General features: G+C 46.8%; 1 protein-coding gene across 2 annotated transcripts in view; it reads left to right on the top strand.

Annotated features, from left to right (window-relative positions):
• The window catches only part of ANO2 (anoctamin 2), a 309,555-nt gene that overhangs the window by 242,573 nt on the left and 40,194 nt on the right, over nucleotides 1-26,788 (top strand). For both annotated transcript variants that reach the window (XM_033117469.1, XM_033117468.1), the window contains exons 16-19: nucleotides 1,816-2,011; nucleotides 19,937-20,048; nucleotides 22,251-22,308; nucleotides 22,473-22,573. In XM_033117469.1, coding sequence (XP_032973360.1) covers nucleotides 1,816-2,011; nucleotides 19,937-20,048; nucleotides 22,251-22,308; nucleotides 22,473-22,573 — 467 coding nt within the window. The remainder of the gene's footprint in view (nucleotides 1-1,815; nucleotides 2,012-19,936; nucleotides 20,049-22,250; nucleotides 22,309-22,472; nucleotides 22,574-26,788) is intronic.

Below are 26,788 nucleotides of genomic sequence, written 5' to 3'. Positions count from 1 at the left end.
TGGCCTGCAGAGCCAAGACTATTATTTGTAAAGCACATGGGGATAAACAGCTGAAGCTACCACCAGCACACCCCAGGCTTCAGTACCTCCAGGCACCCCCCAGAGGTCTGAAGACATCCATATCTGGGACACATCTGCAACCCATTCCCCATTCGCCGCCCACCCGAGTGTCATTCACACTGCTTGCAAAGTACTGCCCCAGCCAGAGCCCCCTCCCCACCCCTCCTTTCTAGGAAGGGGATGTGCAGTCCAGGATAGTTTGTTTTTTTCAGAGGGAACCTTTCTACCTGCCCGTTTCTCTACCCATGTTTTCCATTTAGCCTCCCACAGCCAGTTCCCACAGAGGAAATGTGATCTGAACAGCCTCCTTTGCAGGAAGAATTCTAAGAAAGAAAACTTCACTTGACTGAAATGAATTAGAATTTTTCTCTGAGCATGTTAAACACCAACAGCTCCCTTTCCTCCCTCTGGTGCCTCTAGGAGGCTTACTCAGGGCACGTCTCCTAACATCCTGTGCTTCAAGGAAATTGCCCTTTCTTGGCTGTGATAGCAGAGGCGAGGGAGACGGTCTGGGAGAGTGCCTTATTATTCTTAGGTTCTAGAAAGAGGAAATGGAGGGCTCTTCTAGGTCAAGTGCCTGCTAAACTTTCCTTCTAAACACAGCAGCCAGAGATTTCGGAACCAAATGAGAAATCTGAGTACACCATTTCGAATTGCCTGGGAGAGAAATTTAGAGTAATACAGTGGTACCTCGGTTTTCGAACATAATCCGTTCCGGAAGACTGTTGGAGTTCTGAAACGGTCAAAAACAGCCAACAGCTAGGCCTCAGGATTTTGCACTCAGTGGAAGCCGCGTGACATGTTCAACTTCCGAGGTGTGTTCGAAAACTAAAGCATTTACTTGCGGGTTTACAGTGTTTCTAAACCGAAATGTTCGTCCACGGAGACGTTCAAAAACCGAGGTACCCCTGTATGTTGCTCACCCTTAGGACTGAGAGTCTAAAAATCTCACTCTTGGTTTCTCTCCCTTTTTTCTCCTTTGGGCCACCTTTCTGCACCCACCTCATCAAGCTCTTTGTCAGCCCTTCTCAGCTCAAACACCTTCAATGGCTCACTGTTTCCTTTTATGGAATCCCAGTTTAAATCCTACTGCTCCATAAACTATCCCCTGAGCACCCAGATCAACTTGCTTCTCTGTGCTCAGTCCCTTTAACAACTGTACTCTTCATTTAACATTTAATACATTTTTCGGTATTATTTACTACGGTTAAATTGGAGTTCATCTTATCTCCATAGTAGGTTGAAAGCTCTCCAATGAAAAAATTCACATCTTGTGTGTTGTACACACCATAGTATCCAGCATTTTCATTCTTAGTTCTTTGTGTGTGTTAAGGGTCATTTGGAATCTGATTGAAATGAAGGCATTCTCTGGAAAATGCACCTATTCTTGGAATTTGCATGAGTTTAGAGCAGGGGTGTCCAAACTGTGGCCCGCAAACCATTTTTTATTGGCCCGCAGCAAATTCCAAAAATATATTTAGTTTACTTAAATAAACCAGGTGAGGCAATACGTACTTCACCTCGAGTGAGTGGCCCGGCTGTTTGTGTATTTTGCCAAATATGGCCCTTGGTGAAAAACGTTGAAAAAAGTTTGGACACGCCTGGTTTAGAGGGTTTGCAGACTCCCTTGGAGTCCACCGATGGACTCCAGATTAATAATACCTGACGTAGCAAATAATCCCGTTGACTGAGTGAATAATAGGTGCTCAGTAATTGTCAGTGGATGTGTGACTCTGCCTGTTTTCCCCCTCACAGATTGCCCTGACATTCTCGATTGTCTTTGCGGTCATTGTATATCGTATCACAACGGCAGCTGCTCTCTCTCTCAACAAGGCCACACGCTCCAATGTCCGCGTGACAGTGACAGCTACAGCAGTCATCATCAACCTCGTGGTCATCCTCATCCTCGATGAGATCTATGGCGCCGTGGCCAGCTGGCTCACCAAAATCGGTATTGTGCCACCACCTCTGTATTTGCCCTGTGCCCCCTTGAACAAGGTCAATCAGTGTGGTTTTGGTGGTAATGACCCAACATGAGAAAAAGAATGGGAACAAAATGCTTTGTACAGTGCCTTTTAATTGGAGAAATGAGGGAGTACAGTGGTTATGTGTAGGCAGAGCCTACCAAGGGCCTCCCCTCAGGTAGAAATCCTCCTAGTAACATCCTCTATCTGTTGTCCTCCAGCCCAAGACAATTGCCTCACTATCCCCTAAGAATAATCCATGGATCTATTCTTTTTAGCCTAACTCAGAAGCAAGACAGGTTCAATACTTCCTGTTAAAAATTGCAGTGTTTTAGCTCTCCTCATTTTCCCAGCAGCGATTATAATGTTGAGAAAGCCTCTTGATACTTGAGCCCAAGAGGGTCTTATCTATCCCCATATTGTCAGAGGCCCCAGAAAATCCACACATTCCCCATGCACTGAGCAGACTTCAAAGAGGCATATCAGACTTCCCAAGCTTCAAGCCAGTGAGAAAAATGCAGTGGCCTCAATATTCAGACGTGTCATTTGAGCTGCAACCTGCTGTTGCCTGAACACTACTTCTTGGCAATTGTGCTTATTAGGCGGGAAGGGGTGGGGGCTGCTGAGAGCCGAGACCCCTTCCTCTTCTGATTTATTTTGAGTGGCCTGGATGCACCCCTCTCCCTAGTGGAATCTAGGGATGCAAAGCCTCAGCCTCTTACGAAACCTCTGGGAAGTCAAATTAATATATGATGTCTTTAATTCACTGACCAGTTAGAAGCTAGACACTTGATAGGGTAACCCCCTCTTCAAGGGAGACTTCCCTGGAGGACCAGAGAATTCCGGAAAGGTTTCACTAATTCCAGTTACTCTTTCAGTGCCTTTCCCCATCTTGGCCTCTATTCACAGTGGGCATTTACCTTTGGTTTCTATGTGGATATAGGCAATTTAGCATCTAGAGTGGCAGTTCTGCGCTCTTTAGGCATGTACATAATTACAAGTGTTATCTATATTCCTTCCTACACTTCTTGAGACAAGCAGGCAGAGCATTTTACTTCGGTGTATTTAGTGGTAGGCAGGATTCTATGGAAGCACTTAGGAGGACCATCCAACACTCCTGGGGGTTCAGGGGAAGCTTCAGAGGTAGAGACATCTAGCTGGAGAGCTCAAAGATAAGTGGTGGTCAGACAGGCATGTGCAGAGGGAGGAGGGCGTGGGCCGGAGAAGAAGGTTCCTGGCAGAGGAAACAGAATGAGAAATCCGGCACTAAAAGGGGAGATCAGATCCCTCGGGTTAGGAAAGGTGCACAGAGAAGGGCACGTGGCTGGGTTTGTGCGATGGGTAGGTAGGTAGAATTTTGGTGGGCCTAAAAGCCAGGGGACTGAAGGAGCAGAGCTCAGCACAGGGAAGAAGGGAAACACGAAGCATTTCCAGGATGCCAGAGGAGCCCAGGGTGGTGGTTGCTCTAGGGTCGGTGGCATGTCCAGGACAGCATAGTGGGGACCTGGTCCCAGAGTGTTGATGACACCTGTTTTTATGAGGAAGACCTCGAATGCCAGGCTGAGGACTCTGCTTATTTTTATAGACAATTGAACAGTGTTTGCAGGAGTTCAAAGGGGCATCCAGTGAAAAGCCCCCATCATCCTGAACCAGCTGAGAAATTAAGTAAAGGCAGATATAGACAAAAGCCAGGATATCACCTTTAAAGCTGAAAAGGCCACTTTGGAGGAAGCAGCTTAGCAGGAGAGCCAAATAGGCTTCCTACTGGATTCCAGACCGATTTACCCTCCCAATGGTGGGCAACACAGGACAGGGCAGACCTGCCAGTTTTAGGACATGGCGGGCAGGGCACAAACACCTGCTCAGTGCAAGCCCTTTGCTCCCCAAAGGAAGAGCTGAAAAGGTGGGTAGAGGAGGAATGCCAGTGTCACGTTCCAGACCAACCAGTGAGATACGCTATGCCCCCTTCTGTCACCCAAGAGGAGAAATGCAGGGAGACAAGGCAGGGCTTTGCAACTAATCACATTCCTTCCACATGAAGGAACATCAGCAGTGGAAAGCAAGGTCGCCTCCACAGCTCCTGACTCAATAGCTCCCACCACCACTGAGGAGTTTCTGAAGAGTGTGATGTGATGGGAGCTGTACGTTTGCAGAATTACTCAGGCAGGGACATAGGATGCCACAGACTAGAGAGAGTCTGGACAATCTAATGTAAAGGAGATTACTGAGTGTGTGGGCAGGAAGTAGGGAAGAAAGGAACAGGGAATCAGTGATGATGTAGAAATGTCTTCCTGCTGTCCATTTGCGTTACTTTATTTCACTTTTCTTACACAGCTCCAGATAGTGGTAAAGACAGAAGACAAATGGAGTGGTTGACAATCAAAAACTCATTAGCAAGGGTTTAGTGAGCAGCTCCCACGTACAAGGCTGGGCAAATTCTCTTTGCTTTGGGCCATGAAACATTGTCCGTACCATGAAGCTACATGAAGCTGCCGTTTCTAATAGCACTCCCTCCCTCACTCCAAAAGTTCAGGCCCCTCCAGGCTGTTAAACCACTGTCCAGTTCTCCATAAAAAAGCCTGTGCCCTGGAAAGGAGATGCGATTCTAGCAAGTACATTTTGTCCTTTGTGATAGCGATACTCATAAAGTATTTTTAAACTAAAAAAATATTGTTATCCTATTTCATCTTCACAAAAACTATGCATATGTTCAGTCAGCAAGGGAAGTATTCTATCTTCATTAAACTAAGGTTCAAACTCCGATTCTGCCCCTAAAATACAAATGTCTTTTGTGCTATTTTGATGTACGTTTCTTACTGTCTGGACTGGAGGGGTGTCTTGGGTCTCCACTCAGGAACCCTGCGGGCAGCGTCGCAGGTTGTTGCTCCTGTCTGTCTTAGACTGGATGTTCCCAGAGGGCTCAGAGGTGTGGCTGGGTAGTGGAAGGACCACTGAGTTCTGGAGTCCAGGGGAAAGAACCTGTGTGTTCTAGACCGGGCTCCTTCTCCCTACCACCCGCAGCTGTGTGGCATTGGGCAAATAGGGAACTTTTCTGCACCAAGTTTTATCGATCGTTCGTTAATCATTTTCTTCCTTCCTGTCCACAGACTGTCACTCTTTTCTTGACTGTTGTCCCAGCCTAATGACTGTGCCCTTGACTTTGGCCTCTTTCTATGGACCTCTGTCTTGGAAATCCCCACCCAGTCAGCCTTTCTCAAACAGTGGGTTTGGTGGAGGTATCCCTGCCTTTCATCCCCCACAGAGAGCTTCCTTTTGCCCGTAGTTCAGGTATAAACTAGAATTTGAGGCTCTCAATCACCTTCTTCCCGCTTCTCCCACGTCAGCGAACCCACTCAACTCACAGTCACCCCAGACTGCCTTTGTGTTCCTACCCCTGCGCCTTGCTCAGGCTGCTGTAACTGCTATAATTGCTGTTTTGCTTTCTCGCCCTCCAGGAAATGTTCTTGTCTACTGTCCATCTTTCCGTTATACAGTGTAAATACAAGAAGAGCAGGGACCGTGTCTTTCTTGTTTACAGCTATGTTTCCAGAATCGGACCTGGCACAAAGTAGGCACTCAGTCAACGTCTGAGGGATGAACAAACGAATGAATGATTTGTAGCCCAGGAGGGCCCCCTGTGACCCTCCCGTTAAAGGACCTCTTGAGGCTGGCCTCCCCCAAGAATCCTTTTCTGGGACTCAGCCCTCAGTGGGTTTCCTCGCACCCACTTCTGAACTCCGGGGCCACAGATCATTCATTCGTTTGTTCATCCCTCAGACGTTGACTGAGTGCCTACATTGTGCCCGGCCCGATTCTGGAAACACAGCTGTAAACAACAAAGACACGGTTGGCCCCTGTCTTCTTGTGTTTACACTGTATAACGGAAAGATGGACAGCAGACAAGAACATTTCCTGGAGGGCGAGAAAGCAAAGCAGGGCAGTGTGATCACTGTGGGGGTTGTGTACTTTGGATCAGGTGGTCGGCAAAGGCCTGTCGGGGTGGTAGCGTTGTAGGTGAGACCTGAACAACAGGAGGACACCACCCGAACAGAGATCTGCAGGGATGACTCAGGAGGAGGCAACAGCAGAGGGGATACAATACCACAGACTGGGTGGCTTATCAGCCACCGCGTGGGAGTCAGCGTGGAATGTGTTATGTACTCCACTCATGGGATTTGTCACGTCCTGTCTGGTATCATTCCTTTAATTGTGTGAGTGCACATGTGCGTGTGTGTGTGCGTGTGTGTGCATGTGTGTGTGTGTTTCGCAGTATTAGAACAGACAAGGCTATGCTAGGGTAATAATCTTAAGATCGCAGTTGTGTAACGTGACGTGTGTAGTGTTCTTGCTCACACTACATGCCTAGTGTGAGAGGCCAAGGCTCTGTGCCTCACAGTTAGTTGCTCAGACACAGACTGATGGAGGCCACATGGACACCATATCAGGGGAAGAGAGAGCTGGGTGGTCACAGAGGCTATGAAACACTTTAGTCTGGGAGTGTCATCCTCACTGGTCACGCTGCACTGGCGAGAACCAGCTTAATTATGAAGACGCTAGAAAATGTGTGGACATGCGTGGACATTCTGTGAGCAGGAAAGGTCCCTGCCCCTTGCTCCAATCAGGCTACAAAGCCCTGGAGCACAGCTGCTCTGTCTTACCTTGCTTTTTATCTCCTATAGTACCTGCCTCATGGTAGATCTTAGCGTAAGTTTGTTGGTGCAGCTATTGGTGAAATCATCTCTCTTGTCATTCATGCATTCAAAACAATTCTTTCAAGGAATTCCCATAGGCTAGGCATCCTGTAAGCCTTAGTAGAGGCTACAGTGAGTGTTATGTATTCATTATTTCAACTCTGCCTGCTTACAAAAGGATTTGAGGAGGAGATACTGAGATGAATAAGGCAAATGCAAAGTTGTCACGATGGGACAGAGACTGGAAGGCACGACAAAGGCATCAGACTTGAGTTTTCACTCGTAGCAAAGAGCATGCTCGCTAACGGAGATGGTCGTGCACCGCAGAGGCTGACCGGCATACCTGCAGGCAAAGGTATGGCTTCAGAGTCCCCCAGGCCTCCATGGGGTCATAAAGCGGTGGACAATGGCACCTAATGGGATGAGGATTCTGCCAGGCTTAGGGGCTTCCTTTGCCATTCTCACGCTGGGTTTAATACCCATCTGGCTTCCTGCCCCAGATCTCCTGATTGATGAGGGGGCTGTGACCACGTGCTTTGCTCTCCAGGTGCAAACAGCTGGTGTAAACAACAAGTTCCCAAGTGTTTCCTACAAGGCCGGGTCCTGGAAGACCGCTTTCCTGGGAGCGTCCCCCAGTAGGCCCAGGTCTCAGGCCTATCTGAGGTCCGTTCTTGCCACAAATCCTTGTGACAAAAGACAGAGTTTGTTAAATGCCTCGAGAGTGGCTGACTCAGCAGTGGTAGATAAAGGCAGTGATTGTCTCCCTGGCTGCCGTGATGGCAGTAGTCACGGGCTTGAGTGCACGGCTGTAACGTGGAGGCTGTGCAGCCGTGGAGGAGAGCAGGGCCCGAGCTGAAGCCTGCGGTGCTCGAACGGGTTGCTAGGGAAATGGACGAAGCTTCGGGGCCTGGTCGGCCAAAGCTCACTGTACAAAGTGTACAGCCCAGGGCAGCAAGCATCAGTAATTGAAGTTGGTGCAGATCCCAATGAATGGGTCGGACAGGACTGTCTTTGTCCCCAGCGATCTGTCCATTCGGTTGTGGTTATAGAGAAAGGATCTGGTTTCTGGGATAGAGAGCAAGCGAGAGGACCCCGGACAACCAGGCCAACAGGACAGGGCTCGGGCACGGCAGGAGGCCAGGCAACAAGGGTCACCGAGCAGATCAGCTCAAGGCATGCTTCTGTCTAGTCTGGGCTGCGATAACAAAATACTGCAGACCATGTGGGTTACAAACAGTTTCGTTTCTCACAGCTCGGCAGGCTGGCAGTCTGCGAGCAGGGTGCCATCAGGTTGCTAAGGGCCCTCTTCCAGGTTGTAGACTTCCTGCAGCGTCCTCACAGGGGGGAAGCGCCTAGGGTCTTTCTGGAACCTCTTTTACAAGGACACTAATCCCATTCATGCTCCCCCCTCATGACTAAAGACCTCCCAGAGGCCCGCTTTGAGCATTAGGTTTGCAGCATCGATTTGGGGGGAACATAAACACTGAGAACAGAGAAGCTCCCTCCTTATACTGTGACTTTGAAACAATGAGCTTCTGAGCCCACACGTTAGGGAGCAGGATGTCCAGTGCTCCTGCCAACCATCCTGGGGGTTTGATCGTGAACAGCAGAGGCATGGGTCAGGCCTGGCAGGGAAGGGGGCCCATTCGTGCTCTAGCCGTGGGGCACTGTTCTCGCTAGAGGCAGAGCGGGGAGGCAGGGCTGACACCAGGTGTCTATAGCAGGCTGAATAATCCACATGCCGTCGGTTCCTTTTTATCCGCATCGTCCTCGCACTCCAGCTTCCCCTCCACCTCCTCCTCTTCCCCTCCCTGTCAAAACGACGTGCAAAGTTTTGGGTTGTGTGTGGAGCTGTGCAATTCATCCTTCACTCTCCATTGAACCTCTCCTAGTTACAGGGTCCGGCATATTATAGGTACTTGGAAAATAATTATTGTGTCAAATCAAAGTCTCCCATTCCTATGAAAATGGCTGTGTTTGTGAGGCATTGAAATGTTGCTGATGTCCTCGTCCTCAGTGTCACTGCCCGAGATGCTACAGAAAGGAGAGATGGGGAAAGGACTTGATTTTTATTAAGCACCCACAATGTACCAGACACTGGTAGTCATTGTACATTTATTGTCCCACATCATTTTTACAATAGCACAGGAAATTGGTCATCTTGCATTTTACTTATGAGTAGCCTAAAGAAGTTTAGAAACTTGACCAAGGCATGTGGTGAATAGTGTGTGAGTGAGTGTATGTTTGTGTGCACGTGCGTGTGTACACACACACACACACACACACACATACCCTGTGCCAAGCACGGTTCACTTTATATATATCAGTATATCTAATCTTCAAAACACCCCCAAGCACGTAGGTAGTTGCTCAGATCATGACACTCGACTGTCTGATATGTAGCTGTTCTTGTTCCTGAGGAAATTGTAAATGTGTTTGGAAAGCAAAAGGAAACACACCAAAGGCTCCGGAAGATTTAAAATGCAATGCACCCACTCACGTGAATGTCAGATGGTGGGGGTCTCCGGGGCCAAGCGGGGAGACTCCGTGGAAGCAAGCTCTGCATGCACTGTCGCCTGTCTCCTGCGCTTGCATGCATAGGGAAACCTCCTTAAGTTCATAGACTTGGGGGGCCATGCGCTTTATTAAATTCAAAACAAATTTAAAGAATTAAAATGTCACCAGAAAGTCCTGAGTCTAAAATTTTGCACCTAGTTCTAAGCTATCCTCAGCAAAAGGCCATGTATTACTATTAAAGAGAAAAGAGAAAAGAAAGGAAAAGGAAGGGGAAAACTCAGTACCAAAGGCTGCTGGGACATCAAAAATTCTTTAAAGAACATTTGGGGTATATATGGATGGATCTAATTTTCCATCAAATGTAGACAATGTGTGTTTCTAGAGTTCAGGATGAAGTAAGTGCTGGCTTTATTGGCGCAGAGCACTGGGACCAGGGGAGTCGGCTTCACTGTAGCCTGAGCCCGCACAGGAACAATTCCTGGGGCAGGGATACCTGTGGAGATGGGTGGGTAGGTGGGGGGTGGCCTGGGACCTATGCCTTCTTTGGGGGTTGGGGGAGACCACAGTGCAGGTAATCTGAAATCTGGCCTGAGAGTCAGGTCTGCTGGCTTGCATTCTGGCTCTGCCACCAGCCCTGACTCCCTGGGTGGCCTTGGGCAAGTGGGGAGGAAGAGCCCCCTTCCTTCCCATCTGTGAGGCCAGGGGAAGGGTGTGGTGAGAGTAGATCCTACCATTGCCTGAGGGCCCCCTCAGTGATGTTGGCTTAAAGTTTTATAAGTGTCGTCCGGGGGGAGAGGCGGGGGCTGCTACTACCAATAAAACCCACTGTGATCAGGGTTTTAGCCTAAGTTAGTGGAACAATTCATTCCAGTTCTACGAAACTATTGTTAGTAACACTGCTGCGTATATGTGTAACGAGTAACACTGCTACTTAATGTAACCAGCAAGAGTTCCTTCCCAAACTTGAGCCATAACTAGGGACACGGCTCTTTCAGTTTTCCAGTTAATCACCAAAGCACTCATCTCTCCAACCAGCAAGAAGTACAATATATTTTTCTCCTGCTTCTTTGAGTTTTCTAAGAACTCAGAGACTTAAACCATGAGAAGGGAGAGGAGTGGTGGTGGTGGTTCTCTGTTTGCCGGGCTTCCTCTCCAGATCCCTTGTCCACCTTTCTCTGCCATGTTCTGTGTTCCTAAGGCCCAGCAGATTGAGTCACCCCAGCTCCCCCACTTGACTCCTGGTGGGGTTCAGCCAATTGGAAGCAATGGAAGGAGCTTAGAGGGCAGAAGGAGAGTGTAAATTGGGGTTACCCCCTCCTTCTCCACATCTCTGGCAAAATTGCATTCCTTCATGATTATAGCTTCTGCAGGATGCGTCCTCCCTCCGGGTCCTCCTTGGGCCCCAGTGCCACCATCTCTTCTTGTACTTTCACTGCTATAAGTAGTGCCTTCATTAGAATCCCTTCCTTTGAATCATCTGAGATGAATTCTGTTACCTGTTGGGCTCCTGAAAAACAGAGGGGGTCAGCCCAGCATCCATGCTTACACAGGGAGATACCTGGATTGTGACCAGCCCTTTGCTCCTTTGGCTGTTGTTGCTACATATCATTGCTACTGGATGCTGTCCCTGTCCCATCTGACTGAAGAGGTTGGACCATTGCTGAGATGGTCCCTCCATATGGCAGGTCCCACACCAGCCACGGGGCTCTTTAAGGAAGGATGACCCTTCCTTCAGAGTAAGCTCAGCTGAGGGTCTGCAGTTATCAGGGTCCCCCGCTTTCAGGGCACATAAACAAATCCCTCCCCATCTCCGGGATGTCACCACATCACATAGACCCAGAACCAAGGACTCCCTTCTCTCCCTGGAAATCCACCCTAGGAGCTTATCTTCTTACACTTTCAAAACACAGATCTCATAATACCCCACTTCTCTCTCTCGGGCGCGTGGCCCTCAGTGATTCCAGAGGTCCTCACCACCCCAAGTGATGCCAAAATGCTCACCCCTGACCTTGCAAAAGGGTTCTGTAGACTTTTAGGTAACTTGCTGGCACCTCTGTCACTAAAGAAGAGGAAATAAGTGTACAAATTTAATGTCTAATAGAGTGCCTTGCCACACTATAATAATAAAAGCAAATGCGTGAGACCTCATACTATGCTTGATGCTTCCGGTACCGTCTTTCACTTGTCTTCACAAAAAATGTTTCAGGGAGGCGCCATTTTAGGAAGTCGGGCGGTGAGGCTTGGAAAAGTAAATCACTTATCTGGGGACACTGGGACAGAAAGGTCTTCTGACTCGTAGCCCAGGGTCTTCGTCTATTCTGTCCTAGCCTTGTTAATTGTACTATAGAATACAGAAGACCAGAAACAGGAAGGACTTAGGAAATTACGAGTCCAACCTCCACACCCTTGGGGAATGACTTAGGGAGGACAAAGCACAGAGATCCAAAGGACTCAATGGTCTAACTTTGAGCTCTTAGTTTTTTCTCCAAACCTGTTACTTTTCATCATTCTTCCTGTCTCAGGCAATGGCACCACCAGCCACTCAAATGTTCCTGTCAAAACTCAAGCATCATCCTGGATCCTGGATATGTGTCTCTCTCTCTCTCTCTCTCTCTCTCTCTCTCTCTCTCTCTCTCTCTCTCTCTCTCTCTCTCTCTCTCTCCTGTTTAAGTATTGACTGTTTCACCCTCAGACATAGCTGAGCACTCTTCACAAGTTCCATTCTAATATTGGTCATTTCTGGCCTGGACAACTATACACTCCTAGTTTGTCTCTCTGTTTTCACGTCTGTCCCCTCCCCATTCCCTACCACACATACACAATTCATTTTCTGTGATTCTTTTAAAATTAATGTCACAATACCTCTCCCCTGTGCAAAACCCTAAGGTGGCTTCCTGTTGTGCTTCCAGTGAATCGTAAGTCCTTCCGGTGGCCCACAGATCCCGTCAACCAGCCCCTGCCTTCCCTTCCAGTTCCACTGCCTAATACTTTCTCCTTGCTCAGAATGCCCTAGTTACTTAGACCTGTTTATTCCTTGCACATCCTGAGGTGTTCCTGTCCCCAGGCCTACACCCTCGCTGCTGCCTCCTGCTGGAATCCTCCCGAGCTCATCCAGGCTGGCCCCTCCTTATCCTCCGGGTCTCAGCTGAGCGGTCGCCTCCTCAGAGGCCTTTCACACCCACTCTGACTGAGACAGTCTTCCTGTCACCTTTTCCTTCTCCTTCTCACTCCCTGCACATTAATTTACTACTCATTGTCCTCGAAATGGTCTTATTTGTCGTCTTCCCTCTTCTAGACTCGAAGCTCCACCGGGCAGGAAGCTTATTGGTTGGCCCACCACTGCATTTCCAGTGTCCAATGCCTGGCACGTAATAGTCACTTGGTAAATATTTGTTAAACAAAAAGAAGATAATGACAGAAAAGGTAAAAACATTCCTCTGGATTGTCCTACCCTGGGAAGACATGAGGGAATGCACTGAGGATGGAATTACTCGCTTCCTATTCACCGGGGGCTTGGTTTCCAGACCAGTGTGTGCATTTGCAAGGTGCCCCATTGGTGTCATGGGAGGGTCTGTAGTCATGAACTGGGCACAAATACCTGTTTTCTCCCTGCTCCTATCATTGCCATGGGGAAAAAATTCTCATAAGGCAGTTGTAACAATAGAATGTGGAATCCATGTCAAGTGTCTATACAGTGCCTGGCACATAGTGGGCACTGGCTATGGAGTTCTCATGATGGGCCCATAACAGAACATTCATTCTTATTCTCTCTCTCTCTCTCTCTCTCTCTCCTCTCTCTCTCTCTCTCTCTCAATCCCCTCCTGCCCCCCAGTGCTCCCTTTCTATTTAGTCTCTTTTTTTCTTAAAATGAGATGTCCCTGGGGTGCTGTCACCTTGGGCTAAGCTGCTATATAGCACAGTAAGTCTCATATACCTTTGGGAGCAAGAGCCATCTTCTTGACTCTAAGGGAGAGATCCCTTGTACTGAGAAACTCTCTAGGGCTACAGGAATATCTCAGGAACACCCATCCTCAATCTTTAGTTCTGGAGCCTCTTAGCTCCCTTAGGCAATGAACTGGCTGCCTAATTACCCAGCTGGCTGGGTTCTCCTAGGGTGATTCCCTCCCCATGGAACAAACAAGGCAACAACATCACACAGGAGTCTGAGACATCCTCCCCCCTCCACGCACACACACCCACAAATGGAGGGAAAACCAGATGGTTGGGCTGTCAGAAAACATTGCTATTTGCAAAAGCTTGATCTGCCCTGGGCGAGAGGTAGGGAGAGGAGTCAGTGCCTTTGCTTTCTGACTCAGCCACACAGGTTCAGGCCCTCCATTTTTTGCCCAGAGCAGTGCCAGGGTTGGTATGACTTGAAATATACACTTGAACATCAACTCATTTTGTCTCGTTACCATCTTTACATATCTGCTGGCTGCATTGTTAGGGACACAAGTTAGGAGAAGCTGCTTTTCCAAAAATTCAGATTCTGCAGCTGGCATCCTCTTGCTGGCCATTCTGCTTCCATATGATTAGGATGGAGCTCTTGAGACTTTGAGTTCTTAGCTGGCCCCCAGGGACTAACTTGGGCTTTCATACTAATTATTTTCTAAAGCAGTCTACAGCTGGGTCATTGGTAGTCATATTTTTTCTTGACTCCATGCTCCAGAGGTTTAACACTTGAAAGAAAGGTGGTGGATAATGGCTCTGGACAGGAATTCTATCTGATTGTCCTTCCTGGTCCTAGGTAGAGTCTGCTTTCTGTTGGGAATTGTTTCTACAGGTGGGGAGCACACAAAACCCTCAGATGGCATCTAATCAACTTAGGGTGGCTTTCTGGGGGCTGTGGGATTTCAGGAGCATATGAGGGATGGAGAGAGGTTTCCTTCTACCTACTCACGCTCTCTCCAAGTTGACTCTCTTCCTTTACATTCCTGTAGCAATTCAAATCTAAAGGCATTCTATTGGGAATCTTATGAAACACAAGGCTGGGCCATTTTCTCATGGGGCTCAGATTCAGACTTCTTCAGAGATTTGTGTCTTGTGAGGTGATCCTGCTCAGTGGCCTGAGTGCAGTTTGTCCTACGTGTCCTGAAGACATCATCCCACCCCAAGTGGACTCTGCAAAAACTTGTTCATATAATCTCTGTCATAGGCAGGTGAGGCTCCTTGTGTTGGCTGCTAAAAGATCCAAAAATCCAACTGGAGCTCCAGGGCTTTGATACTCCTTCCCTACCCTGCCTCCATTCTCTCCCTCCCTGTGAGGTGTTCCCTGAGGACCTCCTTTCCCAGGAGGCTCAGCAAAGCACACAACATGTCCACAGGGCTCTGAGGTGGGGGGCACCCAGCTGATTCAGTGGCCTATCAAGTAGATTTGGATTGTTTATTGGGAATGCCCATTATTTATGGTGGCTCATGGCCCTAACAGCACAGGCAAAAGCTGTTTGTAAAACTAAAGCTAATAAATAATAAGTAGGCCCATGATTTATCAGTGTGGAGGAAAGGAGCCATTCATTTCCAGTTGGAGCAAAGAGCTCTGAAAGAGCCAGATTCTCTTTCCAGAGACCTTGGAGGAAATTCCTGTAGGGACTAGGAGATTTAAGTACAAAGAGTTCAAAGGAGATTATAAAAGAAAATCAAAGACATGTGCCTCTCCATACCTCATCCTTAATCCCCTTCTAGTCACATTTATAAGTTTCCCAAATTTTCAACTTCTCAGACCTGATTACTTATTTTGGGTGACATCGGTTTTAATTTTTTTATCCACAAAATATTTAAAAGTGAGAGACAAGATTGGAGATGCAGTTATTATTGAATTTGTCACCTTAGGCACATTGGACAGAGGCCCAAATTCCTATTGAAAAGTTTATCCACCCTCCCTGCCTCCCTCCTTCCCCCTCCCTGCCTCCGTCCTTCCTCCTGCCTCCCTCCCTCCTTCCCTCTCTCTTCTCTCCCTCCCTCCTTTTTTCTCTCCCTCCCTCCCTTCCTTCCTCCCTCCCTCCCTCCCTCCCTTCCTTCCTTCCTTCCTTCCTTCCTTCCTTCCTTCCGCCCCTCCTCCCCCACCTCCCTCTCTTTCCCTCCTCCTCCTGCCTATTCCCCTCTTTCTCCTCCTCCTCCTCCTTTCTCTCTGTTTCTATCCTCTTCCTCTCTCTTCCCAATCTCTTCTTTGTAACCCAGATACAACAGGTGCCTTGGGCAGTCTCTGTTCATGCCCCAGTGCCCACCTTGAAGTAGGACTCAGTCCCTGGGCACATTCCCTCCCCCAAGAACAAATCCAGAATTCCTCAAGTACTTGCAAGGAAAGCAGGTTTTAATGAATCTTCACTGAAGATTCTATGGGAAGGCAGACAAGGGGTCATACTATAAATCACACAGCAGAAGCTAATGAAAATTTCCCCTGGGCACCTCCACAACTGCACGCCGCCCCCAGCCTGTCACATTCCTCCTTTGGTGACAGCCCCCTCATCTCCCTCTCTGCTCTTCCCTCTCCCATCCTACTGGCTCTAGGGTTTTCTGGGTCCTGCCTCTAACTCCAACACTCCCATCTGGTATCTCATGCAGGGAAATGTAACTCTCTTTTGGCTGCCCTGCTCTTGTATCTTCACATGCATTATCCTGCTCAGCAGACGAAGGTCCCTCTGAAGGATTTTCCCTCCTTGGAATGTGACAGGGAATTTTTAATAAATGACAAAAATTTTCCACTGTTCCAAATAATGTTTTTTCTCCCCTGTCATTCATTCATTCAATAAATATGCATAGTAGATAAAGTACATCTGGCGACAGCTGTATTACACTGACCGTGCTCAGTGTAAAAAAAGCCATCTAAACTGCTCCTGGCAGCGGTGGGGAAGGACAGGCTGGGGAAAGTGACAGGGTTAACAGCCACATGGGGTTCAGTGTTATGAGATCTTAAAACTAAAAGTGACCTTAGAAATTGATGGCAGGCATTTCCACCTGGGCCTCAGCATTGTTTCCTTTAGTCAGGGAGAGTAAGAATCAGGTTGAAGATGTGGACGTGGGTCTTGAGTCCAGGGAGGACCTGACAAGTATCAGTTAACAGGGAGGTACAGACCTCTTTGTCGGGGAAGATTTGTAGCAAGAACAGCAAAGGCCTGAGAGGTTAAAGATCTGAGGGGCTTTGATAACACATAAACTAGAGAACGAGCAGCAGCGGCGGTGTTAACTGTCAATGGGGAGGACAAATCCTTATCCAAATGCTAAGTGGGCAAGGCAGTGGTGGGTGGGCCAGGACTTATAGCTCACAGGGCTGTATGTGTGTCCATCCAGGCTTGGCAGGAAGGAAAGAGCCAAAAAGCTCTCTACCAGCTGAGGGCTATCACGGTAGACTTGTCCAACTTCCTCTCCTATAGAATTATGACAATGTCTTCAGATTCCCTGGCAGGCAATGCTATTTCCAAACTTGCCAGGGGGACCTCAGGAAGCTGGGGAGGTGGTTCTGCAAGGGTGGGGACAGGCTGTGTTGATTCAGCTTTCCCAGCTGTGTGCCAGCAGGGTCATCTGCCAGCCACGCTCACCATTGACCGGTAGAAAGTGGTCAGAAGTCAACATGGAAATGACACCCAGAACCTCAAGGGGCTAGACGTGTACACTAACGTTTGGCCATGAATGGCCCAACTGGACTATTAAAAACAGGGCTGCTGGACCTGGGTGACGGTGATGATGATGACAGTAGAAGCTGTCGTTTATTGAGGTCCACTGCATGCCAAGTATTATGCTGAGTGCTTCATAAGCATTCTCAACATGGCTTCAGGGCAACCCTGTGAGGCAGGTGACATTTTCTCTTTTATATAATTCACTCCTCTAATTACATTCTGCATTTGAACTCAAATATGTCTGATGCTAAAATCTGCACCTACAGGCATCTCTGCAAGCAAAACAAAACAAGTAAATAATCTCTCCCCTCAACACACAGCTTAGCCACACACAGGGTGGCAGGGTGCTCTGTGGGCTCTAGGACTGTTCACCCACATAAGTGAACTGAAGTGGGCCTCAGAGTCAAAGGGAACTGGGGAGTGAACCAGTTTTCAGTGTCGCTGGGGTGGCAGGACTGACACCATGTTTCTCAGGGCTTACGGGGAATAGGACAAGTGAGTAACTCATTTCCACAGGCCCTTTGAGCCTTAGGAAGAAATCAAGGCAAATCACACTTGTGATGTAGCGCTGTTGGGTCTCTAAGCTTTTCTGTTCGTAAGTCCTCTCCGTGGCCGTGGGTCATCAGGGGCTCAGGTCTGCCTGTGGTCGTCCCCTTAGCAATACTCTGCTCATGCTGGAACCACTGCTGACACTGTTGCGTATCATCTCTTAATAAGCAAGACTCTAGGCTTGCCAATAAGTGAGGGGCTCACGGTGCTGTGTGGGGACACGTATTGTGGAAATGCAGCATTGTTCTCCCTAGGATTCCCCGCTTTCATGATTAGAGGGGCGCTGATACCTTTTTGTTTATAGAGTAAATCTGGAGGATACTTGGCAGTTTGCAAAAGGCTTTCATAGCGACTTTGCTAAATGCAGCTCCTTAAAAAAATGGTGAAGTCGTCATTCATCCTGGCAAGGTGCTGGTACACAGCTAGTGCCCAATAAATGTGAACTGAACAGTGACAAATATTTGTTAAGTGCGTGATGTTAGGCATTGGGGTGGAGGATGGAGAGGTGAAAGCGAGTATGTGATGCACACATGAATCAATCAAAGATCCTGATTTCAAAGTATGGTAGGCAGATGTGGGTTCAAATCTTAATTCTGTCACTTACTGGCTATGTGATCTTGAGCAAGGCTCTAACCTTTCTGGGCTTTAGTTCCCTTCATCCAAAAAAGTGGGATGTAATATCTCCCTCCCATAGTAGGTGAGGATGAAATGAAATAGCAAATGCATGCACCCACGTGCAATGCCCGTACTGTAGAGTAGCTTGGAGCAGGCATTCTTGCGCAGCACGCACATCCCCTTGGCTGCCCCAGAGGTCACTGCAGCTGTCTGCGGCATTCTGTTTGTGGGGCATGCTCAGCCCACGCACAGGGCAAGCTGAAGTGCCATAGAGTCAAACCCAGCAGTGACCTTCAACCAGTGACGGCCTCCTGCTTGCTCACCCCTCAGTGTAATGATTCTGAGGTATGCTTCACAGTGTCTTAGAAGGTCCCCACTGGGATTGAGTCCCAGTTGCCTGTGGCATTAACCTTTTCGTGAATCCATCCACATTGTGTTCCCTCCCTTTTCTGACTCACCACCCCTCTCCTTCACCAAGCTTCCTGGGAGCACCTCCCAAATAAACTACTTACTCCTAAATCCTTGACTTTTGAGGGTAACGCAAACTAAGAGACAGACAATCAATGAAATCTACTATCACTGTGACTTTCAAAGGCACGGACCCTCCTAGAGTTTGCCCTGTGTGCCTCTCCCATTTGCTGGTTTGGATTTGTATCCCTTTGCTAGAATAAAACTATAATTTTCAATACAGCGCATTCCTATAATCTTAAACACAGCATACTACAGAAATATAAAATACTATAGAAGAACACGGAGAAAGCTTACTACCAGCTGAAGGCATCTGGGAAGGCTTTGGGAAGGAGATTATGTGTAACATTTGATTTGGATGTTAAAGGATGTGAAGGATTTGTACCTGAGGGCATGGATCAGGGAAGGGCATTCTAGGGGCTAGAACAGGGTCTTGTGTCCACTTTTCTAATGATCCCTAACCAAAGCTACCTGTGAGTCAGGTGGGCAGACGTGCCAGGCATGTCCACACACTGGTCTCATCTGGACCCAGAACTCCCTGGCCAGCATGGCCTGGCACTTTGGCCCTGTGCTCAGCATACTTTCAGGCTGTACTTATGAGTGCACGTGATACAGGCTTAGTGCTTTGCTTTTGGCCCTGTAGTATGGCCCTATAACCTGTTTTCTTTGCCAAGCTATTTGTCACGGTCTGTGGTGACCCCATTAAGTACTCTGCTCAGCTGGAACGTCCCACTGGAGCGTCCCATGGATCTTGAGTCTTCTCAAGGCACCAATGAGATTTCTATTCACTGTTTCTCAGAGTTCTTTGGAGAACTGACTCCTCTGTTTGGACCTGATAGAACACACTGGGAGCCCCATGTTTGAGACATTAGGGCCCAGGCTGTGTTTGTTTCACTTATTTGATAATCCTTCATCATCTGAGTGAGTGAATGCAAGATGACTCAGCCTACCCAGAGAACATACAGGTGACAGCTTTCCTGCCAAAAATGGAGAGAGAAAGAGGAACCATGCCATGGTGCCCGAGATGAGTCTTTGCTGCCTCTGGATTCTAGTTCAGTGATTAACAAGTTTTTCATCAGGGACTTTTGTTCAGGTAAAATCTTATAGAAGTGGCAATTATACAGGGAGAAGCTGAATTCCCTCGATGAAGGTGGTGGGAGGAAGTTCTGTTTGCTCAGACCCCTCTTTGAGGAGCAGTGTGAAACCATTGCTTGAGTGGATAAGGGGGGGAAGTGTAAGGAGAAAGGTGATGATGTAATATACCCTGGACCTCATATTACCTGGCACACCATTTGGGACCTCCCAGATGAATTCAATTCTAAGTGCCAGAGAACTGGATCTCTTGGTTTCTACTCTGAAGGAGTAAGCTGAGAGACAACGGCTCATGTCACAGGGTCAGAGCTCTGGAGAGTTGAGAAATCTGTCTTTCAGTCTTACCAGCTTTGCTCTTCTTTTTCAGAGGTTCCCAAAACAGAACAGACTTTTGAAGAGCGCCTGATACTCAAAGCATTCCTGCTAAAGTTTGTCAATGCCTACTCACCCATCTTCTATGTGGCCTTTTTCAAGGGGAGGTGAGTGTATTGTTGTCATACATGGAAGGGAAATTGGTCATTAAGTATGAGTCCTCCAGAAGAGTTAGCCTGTCCCTACTGTCAGTTCACATCCTCAGCCCCACCCCCCATGTCCACCTCTACCTTTCTGTTCATGAAGCAGTGGCTTTAACACTAAATCATTTTGTTTTAGCATCTTCAGATTCTGATAAATAGGGAAAACGCTACATGGATTTGGCTCTGGGCCCTGAAGGGTGAGTCTTAAAAAGAATTTGAGTCTCCAAACTTTGAGGATGAGCCAGGAGGGAATATCATGTCTAGCCAGTGGCTCTTAGGTTTTGCAATGCAATTCTGATGATAACTACCCAGAGTTTGTGCAGACTTCCCAGATTAAGGGCACAGTCTTCCCCAATACTGCCCGCACTTCAGACACTAGCCACAAGCTGTGGGGTTCCCAGAACATTCATTGTTTAGACAACAATTCCTACAACCACTAACCCCTCAGGTTTAATAATTCACTAGAACCAATTATAGAACTCAGGAATGTGCTATGTTTAAAATTATAGTTTTATTATAGTAAAGGGATACACATCCAAACCAGCAAATGGGAGAGGCACATAGGGTGAGGTCTAGGAAGGTCCTAAACAGAAATTTCCGTGTCCTCAGGACATGTCAGCTTCCTGGCACATTGATGTGTACCACCAACCGGGAAGCTCATCCAAGCTTCAGTGTCCAGAGTTTTTATTGGAGTTCCATTAAGCCGGCATAGGTGATCAAATCGTTGGCCGTGTGATTGAACTCCATCTTCAGGACTGAGGTCAGGCTGCTATCATGTGTCTCAAAGCCCCAACCATCTAATCACATGGTTGGTCTTTCTGGCATGGTCTCATTCGTCCTGAGTGATCTCATTAGCATAAACTTAGGTATAGTCCCAAGGGCCCACCATGAATAACAAAGACACTCCTATAGGGAAATTTCAAGGATTTAGAGGTTTTTCCCAGAAACCAGCAACTAAGCCAAGTCAAATTCTCCATTATACTCTAGGTGTGAATGTGAAAATAACTTCTGAAAAATATTTTCTCTAGTCAGATTAATTGGCTACCTACAAGGAGATTTCCCAGTAGGCATCAAGTATGTCAGGAAAGCTTCCCTACAACTCAATGCTTATCAAGCAGACATTGGTAGTGAGAACTGTCACCATCCACATTTGATAATTTTTTTACAGATGTGTTTGTGGCCCAAACCACAACCCCTTCCCAGGACTTCTGCCCTTGACTCTCAGGAAATTGTAGTAGCAGAGAGACTATCCATATTAATGAGTAAATAACTTAATTGGTGTTTTCTGTCTAGATTTATTATCAATAACAAATGGCATCCATATGATATTCTGGGCAAAAAATAAATAGGGTCCTGGCTTTTAGATGAACTTGTGGTACATTGAAAGAGATAGTCTTGCAACAACACACTGTAATCTGCAATAAGTGCTGTAAGAAGAGGTGTAAAAAAAGTGTTTGGTGAACACTTGATGAACAGAGAGAAGAAGACCTCACAGGGAAGGAAACATTTAAGCTGAGCCTTAAATAGATGAGTAGGATTTTAACAGGTGGACACAGGAATGACATTTCAAATACGTAGGGTTCTTCTGATTACCTGTCTAGTTCCATGATTGGCTTTTATCTCTCTGCCTCCCCCACCTGCCCGGTCTTCTTATCCTCCAATAAAATCGACACTACTCAGAAGAGGAATGAGGCAGGCTTCTTCCATTCCTTTGAATATTTTCAGTAAGAAGTCTAGATTTTTTATTTTTTCCTGATCCCAGGAATCTCCACTTACAACTGAGTCCATCTCATCCTTAATTTCAGGGAAAATCAGAAGCGCTCACAGAGGAATTGCAATCAGAACTCCGTTCTGGACACTAGTGGAGGGAAGAAGATGCACAGACAGTGCACTTAGAGATAATCCAACTTCATTGTGTTTCGGCTCGGAAGTTATCCTCCCCGCACATACACACCCTGTGATCTTCCCAGCCCCACAACAGCCTTAGCCCCTATGCCCTGGCAGCCTAGGTGTTATAGGTGATTGTTAGTGGATACAGAGGTGTGAACTGCCCTGACCAGTACTTTCAAGGACATTGGGCAGTAGCTATTCCCCACAGCAAGCATGCCTTCAAGTGCCCCTGACTTTCTCTTTCTCCCTAACTCTTCCCGCGCTTCTCGATTTCAGGTTTGTGGGCAGACCTGGAAGCTATGTTTATGTGTTCGATGGTTACCGCATGGAAGAGGCAAGTAGAGCCACTGGTGTTTCCTGCCTGGCTAGTGCTTTGTAGGTCACCTGTCACCCCCAGCGCCATCATTATCCCGATTGCAGCAGGGCTGAATTCATGCCCTTGCTTCTCCGAGCTCCCTTGGCCTAACCGCTCCTTCCTGTGTCTTTCCCTCTCTGCAGTGTGCTCCCGGGGGCTGCCTCATGGAGCTCTGCATTCAGCTCAGTATCATCATGTTGGGGAAGCAGTTGATCCAGAACAACATCTTTGAGATTGGAGTCCCGTATGTAATGAACTCTTCTCATCTCTCTCCTTGCTGCCAGGGCCTAGCTCAGTAAGGCCAGACTTTTAGCAGGATTTGCATGGCATCTCCTCTTCTCAGATAACTCGGCTATTTACTCCTCTGTCCACTTCCCCCATAAGGCAGGGCTCCTCCCAGAAGCCTTGTTTGCCAGTCTGATTCGGGATGTTTGAGGCCCAGACAGATTAAGCCCTTTATTAAGTACACGTAACCAGCAAGTAGCAGAGCTAGGAATCAGGTATCTCTAACCTCAAGGTGCATAATATTTTTAATGCTATCTGTTTTCCCAGTGAATAAGTAAAAGAGACTTTCAATATGGTGGACAGATGAATATGAGAGTTTGAAACATAATTTAACCATTTAGAAAAATCTCTAAGAAACTGTGGAATATATGATCTTAGGAGAGAAAGGAAGCATAGCTGGTGAAACACAGAATCGATTTCTATGTGGATTCTCTCTCTCTTCCCAGTGGGTTTATACAAATTTCATAGAAGGATGACTTTCAGTGAGGTTTTGTGTTGAAATAGTGATGAACAAAACACTGACTCACAGCCACTAGACCTAAAGCAAAGAGGACGCAGCAAGTGAGAATCTACCTTCAGGTTAAAGAAAATGGAAACCATTCTGTTTCATTTCTATTGCTTTATGGTGTTAAAAAAGAATCTGTTTTAGGGAACAATTTCAGGCAGCCCAGCGTCAGAGAGCTGGGAATTGCAGCGATAACTGGGGTAGCACTTATAGGCTGGACCAATTCTGTTCGGGAGGACAGAATGGACAATTTGTACCAGACCTGGAATTCTTTGCAAAATTCTTGCAAGATTAACTGTTCTGGGATGCAATAGGCAGTCCCCAGAGGATTAGGTGAAGATACGGCCACACACTCCATCTCTCTCTTGGAGATTGACTATGTACATTATATTAATGGTTTCGAGAAGTCCTGCTATAAAGAAACTTGTTTAATCTGTTTCTTTCCAGCTGTATTTTTTCATATCATTGATCAGCGTTCTTAGTTGTGGATATTGGAATCCACTCTGGCTAGTTCAAGAAGCAAAGGAATTTACGAACAATTAGTGGCTAACAGAATATTCTTTAAGGGTCTGAGAGCCAGGCTCTGAACTACATAACCAGGAATAACACTGTCTACACTGCAGGAAGGCTTACAGGGAATCACTGCCTCTACTTCTTGGCTCACGTGACTCATATATTAAAAGATGAGCATTGTATACCAAAGAGCCACACCTACAAAAAGTGCAGTCTGAACTTAACTAGTTGTCTTCATCAGCTTGGGCTGCTACCGTGTTTCCCCGAAAATAAGGCCTAACTGGACCATCAGCTCTAATGCATCTTTTGGAGCAAAAATTAATATAAGATGCTGTCTTATTTTTCTATAAAATAAGACCGGGTCTTATATAATATAATACAATGTAAGACTGGGTCTTATATTAATTTTTGCTCCAAAAGATGCATTCGAATTGATTGTCCGGCGAGGTCTTATTTTCAGGGAAACACAGTCTAACAAGATAACAGACTGGGTGGCTTCAACAACACACATTCATTTCCCACAGTTTTGGAGGCTGGGAAGTCTAGCATCACGGTGCCAGCAGATTTGGTTCTTGATGCGGCTCTCTCCCTGGCTTGCCGATGGCAGCCACTTTGCTGTACGCTCAACACGATCTCTTCTTTGTGTACATGTGGAGAGACTGAGTTCTGATGTCTCTTCCTCTCCTTACAAGGGCACTAATCCCATCGGGGGCTCCATCCTCCTGACTTCATCTAAACCTAATTACCTCCCAAAGGCCCCACCTCCTGGTACCATCGCATTTGGAGTTAAAGGCTTCAACATAGGAATTTTGGAGAGAATACACACATTCAATCTACAACAAAAGCTTGTCTGTTTTCTTTTTTCTTTCAACCGATGCACAAGATTCGTAGGTAATTAATTAATTAATTAATTAATTAAATACCCCTCGTCTTCTCAGAGCTTAGAGTTTAAGTTTGGGAGACAAAATAGATAACATGTAACTGGGTGCCTATCTGCAGTGCAAACTTCATCAGAATTCCGAGTCAAGGTCAAGGATTTTGGAGCAGTCAAGGAAGGCATGCTAAACAGAGGGGTTTCTTCTAGGCAATGTCTGTCTCTTGAAAGAAGGTTGCTTCCGTCATGCGTAATAAGATGGTCTGCCACTATTTTGTTTAAAGAAACAGTTTCTCTTGGGTGTGGATATCTTTTCTAAACAAACAGCAGACTGACTCAGGCTTATCAAAAACACCTCCTGACCTAGATGGTACTACAGATGGTGAAAGTAAGGCTTGTAGAGATGGCAGCTCCCTGATCAAAGGCTTGGGGCATGTCAGTGCAAGGGCCAGAGCCCCGAATCTCTCTAAATCTACTGAAAGGTTGCTGAGTCCTAGGTTGCTTGGGCTGAATGGAACCATTGGAGGCTGTATGATTCAACTCCTTTCTCCATGGAAACTACACCAGAGTCACCTGCTTCCATGGGGAGCTGTAACTGTCTGAAAAATCTCCAGAGAAAGCTATTCTTAGTCTTCCTCAGGAACAGACTTAAAGAGCTAAAGATATAATGGAGAAAATGTAGTTTACCTGGAAAAGAAACCCTTTTTAATGAGAACTCTACTTCAGGGAATGAGAATCCTCAACATTTCCTCATAAAACTTTGCCATCCCCATGCAGAAAAGATCTCACTATTACCCACCACTAATTAGGCTGAATGCTTAGGATGGTTTTCTGCCTCCACACTGGGACAACCTCAGGTGGCCCTCGGGCACATGCTTGTCTTGCAGGAGGATTGGTGAGACTATTGGAGCCTGGGCATTTCGTTCCACCTCCCTGCTTAAGTCAGCCTCTAGCCATCAGCCAGGAATCATCAATCTCGAGAAACTGAACCCTCTGAAACGGTGCCCTGTTCCCAGCTTTCTGACTGAGAGTCACTTAGTGATAGTCATCAAACAATGCTGGTGAAACACATGGTTGCTATTCTCTAGGAGTTTACCATCTCAGAGAGACCGCAGTTGTTATAGACAAACACCCAGAAAATACACAGACCGAAAAAAAAAGATATTCCAAAGCCACATCTAGCTTCTTTGAAGCTGAAAATCCAACCCCTCCACCACTGCTACAAGGGAAAGTCTGCATTCCCCTTCAACATCTGGGGGAGATACCTGTCCTTCTAGTAAATAAATCATTGTTCTGCTTTGGATGGATTTGTATATAGCTTATGGGCATGAGATGCCCATTTTTTTTTTTTATTCTTGGACATCTGCTCCTCCACTTAACCCTTTCCCTCTGGATGCAGAAGCGTTTTATAGAATATAACAGAGGCAAGAACTCAGGCATATGTTTGGACAGTGTCTTGGCAGGTTTCCCACCCACCAACTCCATCACAGATACGAACACATGGTTGTTGGCCTTAAAGGCTAAATTTTCTTGTTTATGCTTGATGTGTGTTTAATATGCCACAGCTAATTGATGGCAATTACATAGCAACTCATAAAGCTGTGGACAAGTCACTTCTCTAAGTCTCACTGTCCTCGTCTCTTGATGAACATGATGGCATTATAACCATCTCTAAGGGGCCGTCATTTCAGCTCTGACATTCTATGAATTTCTCCTCCAGTCAATGAAATTAGTCACTGCTGATTACAAGTACACGTCGCTTCTGTTTCAAAATATTTTTCTTCGTTTCAGTTCCTAGTCTGCTAAACGACACATGCCACATAATTATATAATTAAATTCAGTAATGTAGAGCAAAAGCTCTTCCGTTAAACCCTTGGGTGCTTTATCGTCAAACTTTTTTATAATTCTATGGGTTGTATTTTGAGTTTGGTCACATGAAATCACTATGATTATGATGATTGGATCTTCCGCTCTCTACTCAGAACCCACTCTCCATAGATGAGTCCCATCCAATCCAGTGTTCAAGCACCTAGCAATATCCTCCTGTACAACAGCTGGAAAACATGAAATAAGCAGAGATATAAAAAGGAATCTTTCATAGTCCAAAGAGAAATGACAATTGAACCTACCAGTGAGGAAGGAGCAGTGTAAATTATACAAACTCGTGGTCTTTAGGTCTTTGGTCGGGGTAGCTCATCGCTGAAAGGCAGAGATTGGGCAGGGTCTGACAGAGGTGGGTTTAAATCCAGGCCTTACAATGTACTCACTTTGTGATCTTGGG

This window comes from Rhinolophus ferrumequinum, chromosome 10, assembly GCF_004115265.2.
Source record: "Rhinolophus ferrumequinum isolate MPI-CBG mRhiFer1 chromosome 10, mRhiFer1_v1.p, whole genome shotgun sequence".
NCBI lineage: Eukaryota > Metazoa > Chordata > Mammalia > Chiroptera > Rhinolophidae > Rhinolophus > Rhinolophus ferrumequinum.
Note: the sequence above shows the minus strand (reverse complement) of the source record. Positions and strands in the feature narration are given on the sequence as shown.